The 15,382-nt window shown below is 36.0% G+C and overlaps 1 protein-coding gene across 3 annotated transcripts in view; it reads right to left on the bottom strand.

Moving 5' to 3' along the window:
• The window catches only part of LOC143032794 (uncharacterized), a 258,996-nt gene that overhangs the window by 42,909 nt on the left and 200,705 nt on the right, over positions 1 to 15,382 (bottom strand). For all 3 annotated transcript variants that reach the window (XM_076197841.1, XM_076197843.1, XM_076197842.1), the window contains one exon: positions 7,233 to 7,271. In XM_076197841.1, coding sequence (XP_076053956.1) covers positions 7,233 to 7,271 — 39 coding nt within the window. The remainder of the gene's footprint in view (positions 1 to 7,232; positions 7,272 to 15,382) is intronic.

Genomic DNA, 15,382 nt, shown 5'->3' with positions numbered 1-15,382 from the left:
TACTTTAAGGAGAATATACATTTCTTATATGAAATGCATAAAACCACAAGGCAATCTTACAAAATGAATAAACAAATAAATAGATAGATAAATAAATGGATATACAAAAACTAAATGTATAGATAAATAAACTCATGAATAAATGATTGATTAAATAAACAGATAAATAAACAAACAGTTAGATAAATTGATAAATATATAAACAAATACATCAATAAATAGGTTAATAGATAAATTAGTAAACGAATGAATGAATAATTGAATAAATGGATAAACTTACAAACAAATATGAAATTGAAGAAAAAAAAATAATATTCACTCGGTATCATATGGACGGAAAACAATTTGACCCTTTTACGCCGTTACGGTACGGGCGAAAGTTTCATGAACACAAACCCACGAAACCCATATTTGGAGAAAGGAAAGAAAACGAATAAAGCGAAATATCTGGATAACACTCAACGTTTTTTCTTTAATTCTTTCTTTTTTCCTTTGAGACTTATCAGATAGTATTCGTGTTCCCATGGAGAATATCTTTCAACATACATGTCGAGAAAACACACCATTATCTTCATTTCTGGGATTGGGCAAAGTCGATAAGTGACCAAATTATTTTGCGTTATTAAGTTTATTATGAAAAATGTCTAGTATCTACTCTCAGTTATGATTTATTTATTTTTTTATCTTTTGTTTATTTATTCATTTCTAAACAGGTAGGTCTTCCTTAATGGGCATCGTGGCCTTTTGAGGTCACATTACATCATCGAAAGAGGTCGTAAAGTTCTTGAACTCACGTCTCCATCTCAAAGGTCGTTGTAAAGAAGATACTCAAGTCTTCCTTACAGGAAAATATTAATTCCGATCCTTGTAACAACAAATTCCGTAAACGGTAGAAAAGAAATCCATAATTTTTTTTTTTTTTTTTTTTTTTTTTTTTCTTTTTCTCTTGACCACTGCCATGCGTAGTTTAGCTTTTTCTTAAAGTTAAAGATCAAAACGTCTTGGTCGTCATTAAGTCTCCTCTTGTCAATTTTTTTTTTCGTGTAGATGTTTATGATATAGGTTCAGAATGTCTCAAAATCGATGTCTTTTTACCTCCCACTCTACATCAACTTTATCTACTGTCTAATCAATTCGGTCATTGATCATCTTCCTTGCAATTTTTTGCAACAATTTCCTTGCACCATGTTGCAAATAGGAGATGTAGTAGTGTCTTCTTTTCCTTTTATTGAGCCTACTTCGTGTAAGTCTACCTTCCTCAGTTATACTAAAAGAAACCCCACTACCTTCCCTGTTATATACCGTTTTCGAAGATGGTAATGCATCGCTTCTTAGTTTTCTTCTTCAGCACACGTTTGGCGTGTATCCCCCTGGGTGTCTCACAAAATAACCAACATATTATCAAGAAGACCCTTCTTCCTCGGAAAGTCCTTCTTAGACTTCAATCTTGTCAGAAACTTCAAAAAGAAAAACCCCGAGGATGATCTGTATACGGCTGGAATGACAATTCTTAAGCTTTTGACTGTCTTTGGAGTCTGTAAGTATTCATTGTGGTCTCGATGGAATGGGAGTTCTATCGTTGTCTCCTCACTGTGTCCACAGTGAACAATCATTCTTAAATCAACCTGAATCTTTACGGAACTGAGCACGCTTTTACTACACCACTTATTTCGTATTATCTCTTTGGAATGAAGATTTATCGGCCAATGGACGCTGTTGGTCTAAAGTCCGGTATATTTTGATAAATGAGTATAATATTTCTGAAAAAAATCAAACTAAATCACTACCGATTGGCTTACTTCAGTTGCTGTGTTAGCGTGCTTGGTTTCTGGATATTTTGGCCATGGGAAAGCGCCATTGTCATTATTCTGTTACAAATATGGGTTGAGGGGTTGGATGAAGAACCTAAAAATTGCCTTACCTCTTCATAACACCACAACCCCAATCCCAACCCCAATCCCAACCCCAGCCCCAGTCTCATCCCTATATTTAGTCACCCACTTTTTATTTCAGCTTTCCAGGCTCACGAAGCGATGTTATTGTGTCTCTTGTACCAGACCTCAAAGTAGTTCTCCCATAACCCATAAATTCTTTCCTTCCATCCCTAATTTTACCAGATGTAGTTCAAGTATGAAAGAAATACGGTCGATAGTGATTTTCTTTTCTTAAACCGAGTCAGACTTTTGTGAGTGTGTGACGGATTGTAAATTAGGTATATTTTTGTTTTTGCTCTGAATTTCAATTTCAGAAACACAAAGGTGAAGAGGAAAAGTGACGCTAGGGATCATGTCAACAACAGAGACGTCAATAATAATAGTAAAAAAACATCCATTCTTCAATCTTCTCCATATCCTCCCTTCTATTCTGTTCCATTTAATAAACATGTTTCTTTCGCCTGGAATCTATGCTTTCTCTTTCTCTCTTTTTTTTCTCGTTCTCTTGAAGAACGACTCTTGAGAAAGAACTGGAGAAACTGTACGAGAGGACTGCATGACGACGGATCTTTTCCTCGTTTTCTTTTTTTCCGTTTTCTTTCTTCCGATTCCTCTTTCTTGTTCTCAACAGTGATTGGACGAGGTGGGGCCAATTGCTCATCATTACCCAACGCCGGTTGCGGTACTGGTTAATAAACGATTAGTGTTCCTGGTGTTGATTTTTTTTTTCATCTTTTGTCAGGTTTTGTTAATTATTTCCGTGACACTATTTCATTAAAGAAAAGAGTAATAAATGAACTGGTCGAGAAAATTACAGATAACATTACATTTTCGTATTTAGCTTTTGTAGAAAAGACGATAATACTCTATATGCAAACTGGCTAAGAAAATGACAGAATAAAATAAGCTTTTATATTTATCTTTTGCAGATTACAAAAAGAAATTTGACTTGATAGAATACATGACAATCCTTCACATGTAAACTGGTTGAAAAATGACAAAATGCAATGAATTTTGTGTTTAGCTTTTGTAGATTAAGAAAAGAAATCTTTGAATTCGTAGAGTAAATGGTAATAATTTAAATGCGGACAAACAAAAAAGTCAAAATACAATAAAAAATTGTCATTTGCTTCTGCATATTGCAGAACAGCCATTGACTGTAAAACAAACTATAGTTATGCAAATTGGTTTAGAAATCTAAAATTAACTATCGTGTTTAGCATTTGTAGATTACGAAAAGGCCTTTTACTCAATAGAACAAACGATGATAGTAATCTACATGCACAAAAAGATGCAGACGAACACATTGTGAGTTCTACAGAACATTTATACGAAATATACTTCTGTAATTCGACTACATAAAGATACGGAAAATATGATAAAGATTACAAAAGGCGTACAAAATATTGATACAGTTTCACAAGCTATTTACAGCTTACCAGGAAGAGACTTTCAGAACTGATTTTGAAACGTCTCAACGTTAGTGTGGGGTGCTCTATTCACCTTAGACTTGTTTATGACATTTTTTTCATTTCATAAACATCAAATGACATGTAAAAACTTCAAGAAAGAGTATCAAAGTCTGAATAATAACTATTGCCACGAGTTTTACTGACTATAAACATGCAACTTCACAGTGCTAAAAGAGAGGAAGTGAAACTGAACGGGGGAGTAAGCGGGGACGAATGATGGGCGTTGGAGCAAATGTGTTACCGAGTGGACGCCGCGAGACAGGAAATATAGAAGAGGACGGCTGGGCAGAAGGTGGAAAGACGAGAGTAGTCTGCAGGAGTGACGTGGCAGCATATAGCGCGAAACATTCTCTTAATGAAACCGCCCAGGGCGAAGACATATTAACATCAATAAAGCGTCTGATCCGGATGAAAAGGTTTGAATCTTATTGACCCCTTTCTTGGTGCATGGCATTTTCCCGTTGCTTGCGGCGATTTGATTCATCTTTGTGGGATGACCTTAGTCCCCCATACGAAAAATGGGTCGATCCAGTGAATGCTACTTGATCTGGATGTACGATTGGACAGGAGAAAGGTGATGAATCTGGCCATAACCTTTAGATCAAACGTTCTCAATGACGCTGTCGATAACGTTGATATTAAAGTAAAAGAGACAAGAGGATGGGCATTGAAAACAATCACACAGAAAGAGAGATGGAGAGAAAGAAAATGAAGAAATGAATAAAACAAGAAAGGTCCGATATTTTAAAAGTGATCAAATTACGAACAAAAACTGTCTAAAAAAGTGTGTGCAACAGCAACAACAGCAACACCAAAAACAGTTGAATGTCTCCTGGTGTATGCTCGCATCATGATCAGCCACGAGAAGGTAACCCTATTTTAGTCTTAATAATTCCCCCCTTTAGGTGTTCTTGGAAGGACATGGGATGGTCATTTCCGCCCTTCCCCTTACCCCACTCCTTCCATCCCCCTTCTCTCCTTCCGCCTTCCCTCCTTTTCCCTTCCACCTTCTACTCGTTCTTCCTCTTCGTTCCAAAATCTAGAATTTCTAGAGTGATATCAACCTTTTAGTCGCTCCTGGAAGGGCACGGAAGATTATCTCTTCCATCCCCTTTCCCTCCCTTCCTTCCCTCTCCGTCTTCCCCTCCTCCTCCTCCTCCTCCTCCTCCTCCCTTCTTCACCCTCCTTTCTCGTTCCAAAACCTAGAATTTCTAGAACTGTATCAACTTTCATTCCTGCCAGAGTGGATTCGTCATGCTGACATTTAAGAATATATTACTCGCTTCGGCTAAGGTCGCCATTTTTTCGCAATAACTCACAGGAGCCCCGGGTCGAACCCCGGACGCCGCTTTTTTTGTGCCCGCAAGAGAATCTGGCCGCAGTAATGACAGACGCCCTGCTGTGGCTGCGGCTCCAGGTCGCGGGGTGGCCGGAGTCGCCGCAGATTCGCGATTGCCGCAAGCGGACAGGCCGGCCGCATGAGCATTCGTGTGTGTGTGTGTGTGTGTGTGTGTGTGTGTGTGTGTGTGTGTGTGTGTGTGTGTGTGTGTGTGTGTGTGTGTGTGATTCACCATGGTCTTGGATCATGTGTTGGACTCGTGATCGACAGTTATTAACCTTCCGGATAAGGGCTCAGAGCTCGTATGACCAATATATGAATAAAACTGTGACCATACACGCACACACACACCCAACTCCCCGCCCACGAGAGTTGGAGTAACACCCCGCAGCGCAGCGATACTGAAATGATTTCAGCCCTGGGCGGGAGTCGAACCCGGACCGCTGCAGTGGTATGTATTTACATAGTTGTATTTAACTAGTTGTATCTTACGGGAAAGGGAACTATGCTCGTGAGGGTCCCGTCTTTGTATCTCGCAGTGTATAGTTTGCTCTTGAATTCGCGCGCGCATGTGTGTGTGTGTGTGTGTGTGTGTGTGTGTGTGTGTGTGTGTGTGTGTGTGTGTGTGTGTGTGTGTGTGTGTGTGTGTGTGTGTGTGTGTGTGTGTGTGTGTGTGTGTGTGTGTGTGTGTGTGTGTGTGTGTGTGTGTGTGTGTGTGTGTGTGTGTGTGTTTGTGTGTGTGTGTGTGTGTGTGTGTGTGTGTGTGTATGTGTGTGCGCTTAAAGAATAAGGACATCACAGTTTTCACATCCAACATTTCCTAATTGATTTTTAGATTATATCTAAATGAATAGATTTAATTTGTTTTACCGTCGTCCTGGAGTTTTCTTGCGTTTTTATCGACATTTCTATTTCACCAAAATCGAGTCGTCTGCTACAAAAGTTGGGATTATTGGTTGCCATCTTGATGACGTATATCGATGAATCTAAACATAAAGCTATCATTATTTTTAACCATAAGACGTGCATAGCTGTGTATTGAATTATCATTTTCTTTGTTTCCCTCCGTTTTGGCCATGTCCAAATGGTCGATGTGATGAAATTAAATTAAATTCTGTCACAGATTTGTAAAAGGAGAAAGTTAGGAATTTTCATTCATACGCACTGATGAGAACATTGTTAAATACTGGGGTTTCATATAGAAAGGTAAATTGAAATTTTACCTCTATTTTAGTATATCAGCTTATATCACAGAATTGAAAAACATGAACCTTATAAATAGATTGAAAAAGTAATATTCTCTATGCTGCAAATGCAAAAGACTAGCCATATATTTATATCAGTAATAAAACTAAATTTGATGCATGACATTAAACCTTATCCCTTGTTTTATTATTATTAATATATCCGGTAGTTTTATAACTAAAGATAACAGATAAGTACATTTACCCTGTAGTATCATCACAAGGTTTGCTAGAATCTATATACAATTGATGAAATTTTATCAAATGCACTATACTTATTTGTACTCAAATATAATGGGCATTTTTCAAGCACTTTGGGTCTAAGTACAAGTAGACGTACAAATATCATTGAATTTGTAAACCCCAAGTACAAGTACATGAGAATTTGTACTCAAGTCCAAGTACAAGTACTTGTTCTTGGACCCAACCCTGATACCATGGCTTTTTCATGTTCATGGCTATGCACATGTATGGTGTTAGGCCTAGGCCTACTACATGATGTATATGTAGGCTAGGCCTACATGTTGCATGTGTCACTACGAGAAGAATGTAAACAAACGCGCTTGCCAGGGTCACCGATATCTAAGTTTTACTGATTTATGAGGTTCTGTTGGACTGAGTAAAGAGCCTTGGACATTAAAGACAATAAAAGGTACGAACCACGACGTTGTGTTAAGTCCTGTGCGCCCATTTGGCTAACAACGCGTCGTTTTCCCCTTTGTTTTGGTCGTCGCCATCACCATGCTCGGAGTCTGAACCGGAGGAACTTCCATCGGTGATGTCCCTGTATTATGTGGACTCAAAACACATAACCCTCACGACCCAGGCATGCTCTCCCGATCCTCAAGTTCATCTCCGGTGAGGAGTCAGTTTTACCCGAATTAGAAGAATTTTTCATTATCACTCTTCGAGAAATATTCCGTTAGTGCTGAGTCTACAATAGTCGACAGGTCATTGATATACACCATCAACGGAAGATGGCGTTGTCAAAAAATTTTTTTTTTTTTTTTTTTTTTTTTTTTTTTTTTTTTTTCAGACAATGGATGTTGAGGGAAGAATAGAGATAAAAAAAACAACTTGGTATTTCTAATTGATGGAACAAATTGAAGAAAAAATTACTTTGCTGTTTTAGTTTCTAGATGTGATTTACCATACATTCATACAAAGTAGTACATACGCTATGTGCTTATTCTTTAAGAAGGCCTTCGATGGGTCTCCAAGAGTTTGCAAGAAGAGCCCTTACCTTGGTTTTTGTAGTCTGCGGGCCCATGGACTTTGCCTTCTGCAAAGACAGAAAAACAAAAACCATTACATAAACCAGATCATAAGAAGAGCATGATTCTTTTGCATGGTGTCTTGTGTTCATATATGACCATATTCCAAAGTGTGTGCATGATTTCATGCGATGGTACGCATATGTGTGTGTCCACATGAAAGAAGAAGAAAAAAAACCCCAAACAGGTAAGTAAGTAAGTATATATATATATATTATATATATATATATATAAATATATATATATATATATATATACATATATATATATATATATATAAAGACAGATAGATAGATAGATAAATAGATAGTTGGATAGATAGATAGATAGATAATTGAATAGATAGATAGATAGATAGATAGATAAATAGATAGATCGATAGATAGATAGATAGATAGATAGATAGATAGATAGATGGACAGATATAGATAAATAGATAGACAGACAGATAAATATATAAATAAACAGATAGATAAATAGATAGATAAACAAATGAATAGATAAATGAATAAATTAATTGATATATACATTAAAAATCAATGAATAAATATTTGAATAAATAAATAAATAAATAAATGAATAAATAAATGAATAAATAAATAAATGAATAAATAAATGAATAAATAAATTAATAAGTAAATAAATGAATAGATAAATAGATAAATAGATAAATAGATAAATAGATCAATAGATCAATAGATAAATAGATAAATAGATAAATAAATAAATAAATAAATAAATAGATAAATAAATAAATAGATAAATAGATAAATAGATAAATAGATAAATAGATAAATAGATAAATAGATAAATAGATAAATAGATAAATAAATAAATAGATAAATAGATAAATAGATAAATAGATAAATAAATAAATAAATAAATGAATAAATAAATAAATAAATAAATAAATAAGTAAATATAGAACGACAAAAGAAAGAACGAAAGAAAGAAAATGAGTATAGTCTTGCCCATCCAATCCAGGCTATTCGAAGCTTCGAATCGTGAAGATGGCGTGAAGCTTTATCTTGACAGATTCGACAGAGATAATGACGTCATGTCGTTCCATATCCCTCTTTCCCCCTTTTATAGTGATAAATAATTTAATGAAAAAATAAGTAAACAAATAAGCAATAAAAGAAATAGATAAGTAGATGAATAAAAAGATAAATGAATAAACAAGTAAATGACCAAGTAGATATATTAATAAAGATATAAATAAATAAATAAACCTATAGAAACATAAGTAAATAGATAAAGACGAAAATGAATAAATAAATTTATATAGTATATATATATATATATATATATATATATATATATATATATATATATATATATATATATATATATATATATATATATATATATATATATATATATATATATATATATATATATGCCAAGCCAAAAAGAAAAAGGCATAAAATCATTCCCACCCATTCCATCCCTGAATACACTCCACACCCCTCCACCCTCCCTTGTAAGGGGGAAAAAGCCTTGGTATATGTATGTATATGTATATATATATATACATATATATATATATATATATGTATATATATATATATATACATATATGTATATATATATATATAATATATATGTATATATATATATATACATACATATATATATATATATACATACATATATATATATATATATATATATATATATATATATATGTACATATATATGTATATGAATAAATAAGTAAACAAGGAAACACAATCAAACAAATGAGTACATCAATAAAATTGATAGATAAATAAATAAATAAGTAAATAAACAAATATATAGATAAACAAATACAACTTGAGAAACCAAACCAGTAAAAAATATATATATATAATTACATATAAATACTGGAGAATGAGTTCCAAACAGATTTTCCCACACAATTCTTAAACTCTCATTATGTTATTCGTCCTATTCATAACGCTTCCTAGCTTCTCCATATACCATTGGAACACACTCTGGTATACTACTTCTCCAGCAACTCTCTAAAGCACACTACGAGGAACAAGCCAACATACATTTCTTCCTTTTCCTCCGCCTCCTCCTCCTCCTCCTCCTCCTCCTCCTCCTCCTCTTTTTCTTACGTCTCCCATCCATCTCTCAAACGTTTAAGTTTTTGATCTTCCAGTTTTCATACGTACTTTTTTTTAGGTTCATTTACTCACTCTCTCTGAAACTGCAAAAATGTTCAAACAGTCTTTAAAGACTTAATTATTTCCTGTTGATCTTTTGTACTATTGTATCGAGTTTTCATGGAACCCTTGGTTGATGAAGACTTTGTAAATGAAGACAAAGTCAAGCCACACGCTGGCCATTGTGGGGATTTCACGTTCTCAGCCGACAAAGACGTTCCCATGTTGACGACAAATGAAAAATATCCAGAGAAGTGGCCGACAGCGGATACAGTTTCCCGAAAAATAAAAACATAATTAACGTATTCTGATTCAATCCTTTTTCTAAATAATAAGAAGTAAGTTCATTTTGACAAGAGAGCTGCTGAATTAGTGGAGAATTAGATTTGTTTTCTTACTCGAATATTCGTTCTGTCCAAGGTACATATGTCGTTATGACGTCATGTCGCTTGTTTTCCTTCCCGCGGTGAACCAACGTCTTGTTATGTATTCATTCCTTGATTTGACCATTTTCTATTTTCCCTCGCAAAGTTAATTATTTATACTTGACATGTGAGACCCATTTATCTTGACAATGTGGGAGGAAGTGCAAACATTACGAGGAACATTGTAAGGTGTCTGGGACAATAGCTCACAGGCGTTTCTGAGGTGCTGTATAAAGACTTGATAAATTTGATCGGGCAAGTTGATTACAGACCACAACGCCGAAGAGGTAGAAAGTAATGCATTTGGGAAATTGGGAGAGGGTGAGGGAGGGAGTGGAGGAAGAAGGGAGTGGAGGAGGAGGGAAGGAAGAAGAGAGAGAAGGGAAGGAAAGGAGTGTTAGAAAGCAGAGAGGCGTAGACAAGAAGAATAGAAAAAAGGACGAAAGAAGGAAAGACAGAGAGAGAAAGAAATTACGCAAAACAACATAAAATAAGGAAAGACAAATGTTGATCCCTTTTGTTACGTTTTGTGACTTTAGTATCTATTTTATCAGCCGCCACGTAATTTTATTCAGTCGAAGGACACAAAATAAATTTAGGAGTACTGTTCCCACAGTGATTAATGCTCTCCGTTTCCCTGGCTCCCTCTCCGTCTTCGGTCACCGCCGACGCCGTCGTCTCACATTCATTAGGAGGCGGACGCCCGAAGCGAGAGCGCTAAGTGAAATCCTACCCGCAGCACCGCTTCTGTCACAGCAGCAGCAGCAGCAGCAGCAGCAGCAGGAGGAGGAGGAAGAACAAGAACATAAGGAGTAGGAGGAGGGAGAACAAGAACGTAAGGAGTAGGAGGAAGAGGAGGAGGAGAAGGAGGAGGAAGAGGAAGAGGAGAAGGAGGAAAAGGAGAAGGAGGAGGAAGAACAAGAACATAAAAAGCAGGAGGAAGGGAGGAGGAGGAGGAAGAGGAGGAGGAGGAGGAGGAGGAGGAGGAGGAGGAGGAGGAGGAGGAGGAGGAGGAGGAGGAGGAAGAGGAAGAACAAGAACATAAGGAGCAGGAGGAAAAGGAGGAGGAGAAGGAGGAGGTGCAGGAGTAAGAGGAAGAGTAGGAATAGATAGCAGGAACAAGAGGCGATGGACGATCAGGAATAGGCGCAGAAGTAGGAGGAGCAGGAGACAGAGGAGCAACAGGAAGAAAAGGAGGAGGAGGAGGAGGAGCAGCAGAAGTAGGAGGAGTCACATGGAGTTAGATGGAGGACAAACAAAGAGCAATAGACCTATTGGTCTTTACATGGCTGTTTCGGTGAGCAGGAAGAGGAGGAGGAAAAAGAGGAGGAGCAGGAACAGAAGCAGGAGGAGGAGGAGGAGGAAGAAGAGGAAGAGGAGGAAGAATTTGAAGACAAGGAGGAGGAGGAAGAGGAAGAATAGGAAGAGTAGGAAGAGGAGGAAGAGGAGGAGGAAGAAGAGGAAGAAGAGGAAGAGGAGGAAGAGGAGGAAGAGGAGGAAGAGGAACCACCGTGTCACACTTCCAACCACGATGTGGGGGAGAAGGCCGAATGTTGACGCGATGCTCTGTCGCGCCGTCGATCGTTGTTGACGTATTTATTTGACGTAAACACAGAGTGCCCCCCCTTCCCCCCCAGCCGCCATGGGAAATCTGACAACCACTCGTGGGAGGTGGGAGGGGAGGGGGGGAGAAGAATGGGGAACAGGAAGAAGGAGGGGGGAGGAGGAGGAGGGATGGGAGTGGGGAAAAGGGAAGACCTGTGGACACAGACGTGTGTTAGTTACGACTTGTAGCTGACCAGTGCCTGTGTCCTTGTGCGAAGACTCAATTGAATTGTGGTCATGATGAAGAGGAATCCTGTTAAGTACATGACACTAATCTGAATTGGTCTTCCTGCCTCTGAAAGACTTGCAGGCCTTCTGTGTCTGAGTTTCCTACATACGTATTGTGCTTTCGTGCATACATACGTACGTACATACATACATACATACATACATACATACATACATACATGCATAGATGAATACATATGTCCGTATATACATACACACAAGCTAATTTCACAGAACTGAGAAATTACTTTGAAATATTCCTGGAAAATTATCAAACGGGAAGGAGAAATTAGCTGTCAAAGATTGGTTTAACAAAATATGTGAAACAGCACAACAAAAGAGGGACAAGGCGTAGGAGAGGTAACAAAAAGAAAGAAAAAGAAAGAAGGATACAATAAGAGCTAGAAATCGATATACAGACATTAATAACCCATTCAACTCATGTCAGCCGCTTGTGGTGTAGATACGAAAAACCGGATATGGTAGGCCTCGCGCCGGCCCGTACATCCGAATATCATCTGATGCGGCTTGACCGCGCGAGGATTGACGTCATATTTTTCTAGTGTTTGATCAAACATTTTGGTGTTTTATGATTTTTTGTTTTATTTGACCAAATGACAAGAATCGTGTCATCGGAGTTTAAAGGGTTAAGTTGAAACGTAGAGAGGCAATATCCAGGTTGAGAATTGAAAGTTGAAAGGGGTAGTACATGAAAAAATCGTAAAAAAAAACATAAAAACATGAAAACAGAGGAGACTGCAAGAGGCCAAAACGGCTACACTAAGCAGTTCCATGTCCATTACCATTTATCATTCTCGTTCATAGAATTATGCAACCTTATTTTAAAACAGACATGGTTGCTAATCATATTCCATTCGTTAACCATTCTAATGGTAAATAAATTCTTGCCTATTTGCTTTCTAGATCCAAAAAGTAGGAGAGCAATGTTAGATATGTATTTTTTTTCAATCAATATTCAACAAAGAGGATTTTGGATAGGTAAATATAAAAAAAGATGTTTTTATCAAAAAAGTATAACTACGTAAGTTGAGTAAACATCTTGAGAATCTTAAGATGAGGAAATCTTTGAGACCAGACGGGATAACAGTTGGGTATTTAAACCGTGTAGAGAAAAAATAGTGGGTAAAGTCCAACTGTGTCTTCCTACATTGCGTCTGACCAGGGAATTGCCTAGGAGACGGGGATGACCCTTTATCCACAAGAAGCCAAAACAAAATGGAAACAAGGGGGCGTTTGATGAGCGTGGGATGGCTGGGTGGATATATATATATGTGTGTGTGTGTGTGTGTGTGTGTGTGTGTGTATGCGTGTATGTATGTGTGTATACACTTATACATACATATATATATATATATATATATATATATATAGATATATATAATATATATATATATATATATATATATATATATATATAAAATCTCTTTTGAAAGTAGTATACAGTATAAAGTGAAATCTGCGAGTTAAGATGGTGTGAGTGAAGGCGCTGGTAGGAAGGAGTCCATATTTGTTGTGGTTTTTGGCGCCGAAAGTCGCGATCGTGTGTCCATCACCGGCATCATGGGCCAGGGATGACCAGCAATACAGGCGCGTAAGTCGTAAGTGGTGGTTTGGAACTGTCGACACTATATATATATATATATATATATATCTATTATATATATGTATATATATACATATATATATATGTATATATATATGTATATGTATATATATGTATACAGTATATGTATATATATATATATATATATATATGTATGTGTGTATATGTATATACATATATATATATATATATATATATATATATATATATGTATATATAGTTTATATATATTGTGAAAGCAATATGTCTAATGACTCCTGTTGTACATATATATATATATGAAAGTTTATAAAAAAATCCTTTTTGAAAACGTCTCACTAAGAAAATGATCCTATAGTAAATTGCTGTATTTGTATTTTTTCTCAGGAATACCTATGCCGGATAGAGAGTACATGAAAAGCTCTTGAACTGATTCTATTTTTGCGCATCAGTTGTCGGTGTGCATTAAGAATCAGCTTCAGGCATCATGATGGAGCAGTCTTTTTATAACGACTTTTTTAAACGTACAAAAAAAAAAAACAGAAATAAAACTTGAGTTTAGAAAATAAGGCTACACACTATACAAAGTGTCGAATTCATTGCTCCCCTCCCCTCCCAAAACCCCACATTAAGTATAGCTTCAGTTTCCAAACATCATAATCTAGTTTATCACATTTATTGTCGAAAGATCAGCTTGTTTCATTGACTAGAGAGAGCATTTACTTTTAGAAAGTTCCTACGAATCTATAAAAAAAGTAGAACTATCTTCAAGAATAGTGTTCTTAAATCTAGGAATATATATATATTTTTTCATCTCAAGTTGTCTGACGTCGAGATGGAATCAAATCCCCCTTGGAAAGGTTCTGATCGTCTTTGAGCTTCTTGTTATGGAATCTGAGATAAGGAGCCGCTTTTCATTTGTTCATCTCCATGTGGTCTCTATCAGGTTTAACAGAAACGTCACAGGGAGTTGAGTTCTCCAACGACTGCCAGTCTAGATTCTCAGAGATAAGTAAGTCTTATTATTCACCGCCTCTCTCTCTCCAAATATACTTTATACAAATACATTTACAACGATAAAAGCTTTGTGAAAATGCGTGCATAATTCTGCTTTAAATCTAAAAGCTCAGAAGCTATCTCTTACAAATATTTAAAAAGAGTGATTTATTTTCTTTGTAGAGTAATTTAGTCCTTAGTAGAATGTACCCAGAATATTTTTTACGCGACATGACGTCACAGATTCCAGTAAAATTTATCTCATGACGTCACGTCGGCTGAACTGTTGCCAGACTTTGTGCAACTTTACAATACTTATGTTGTTGAGAAGCTTCTATATTGTCTTAGAATGAACAGTAGAATTGCATCAAAATAAAGAATGCGTAAATATTATTTTGGTTTACAAGCTTTTCCGTACTGGATATCAGTATAGTCATATCCATGGTAAACTTTCGGTAACAAAAGGATTATAAAATCTCAAGATTAGATTCTATGAAAGGTGGAAAATTTCATCTCAGTCTGGCTGTCTTCGGAGGGTGTCCGAGTAGGGAATCTTAGAGTCGCGTGGCAGACGTTTTGATCAAGATAGGACCAGTTTGAGTGAGTTGAGACGATTCGGGCGAGAGGAAGAATGTACTCAAGACGGCCATTGCTCTCAGCTATCACTAGAGAGAGGGACGGGGGAAGGGAATGTGAAAACGTTTGCTGGATAACAAATAACCTTTGTAGAAGTCTGTGAAAAACAGGAAGGAAAGAAAGAAAGAAAGAAAGAAATGAGAAAAGAAAATAAGAAATGAGAGAGAAAGAAAAAGAAAGAATAAAAGAAAGAAAGAAAGAAAGAAAAAAGAAAGAAAAATGAAATATAGAATAAGTAAATAGATAGATAAACGAATTAGAAAATAAATAAATAAATATATAAATAAATAAATAGATAAATGATTAATCAAATTAATTAATTGATTAATAGATAAATAGATGAATAGATGAATAAATGAATAGAATAAAGAATGAATAGACAAATAAATAGAAAACAAACAGACAAACAAACAAACAAGCAAATAAACAAACAAACAGAAACAAATAGATGAACAAGCTAAAAAATTAAAATT

Source organism: Oratosquilla oratoria, chromosome 14 (genome assembly GCF_046742065.1).
Source record: "Oratosquilla oratoria isolate Oo_2021 chromosome 14, ASM4674206v1, whole genome shotgun sequence".
In the NCBI taxonomy this organism is placed as follows: Eukaryota; Metazoa; Arthropoda; class Malacostraca; order Stomatopoda; family Squillidae; genus Oratosquilla; species Oratosquilla oratoria.
The sequence above is the reverse complement of the archived record's forward strand: the minus strand, read 5'-3'. Positions and strand labels throughout refer to the sequence as shown.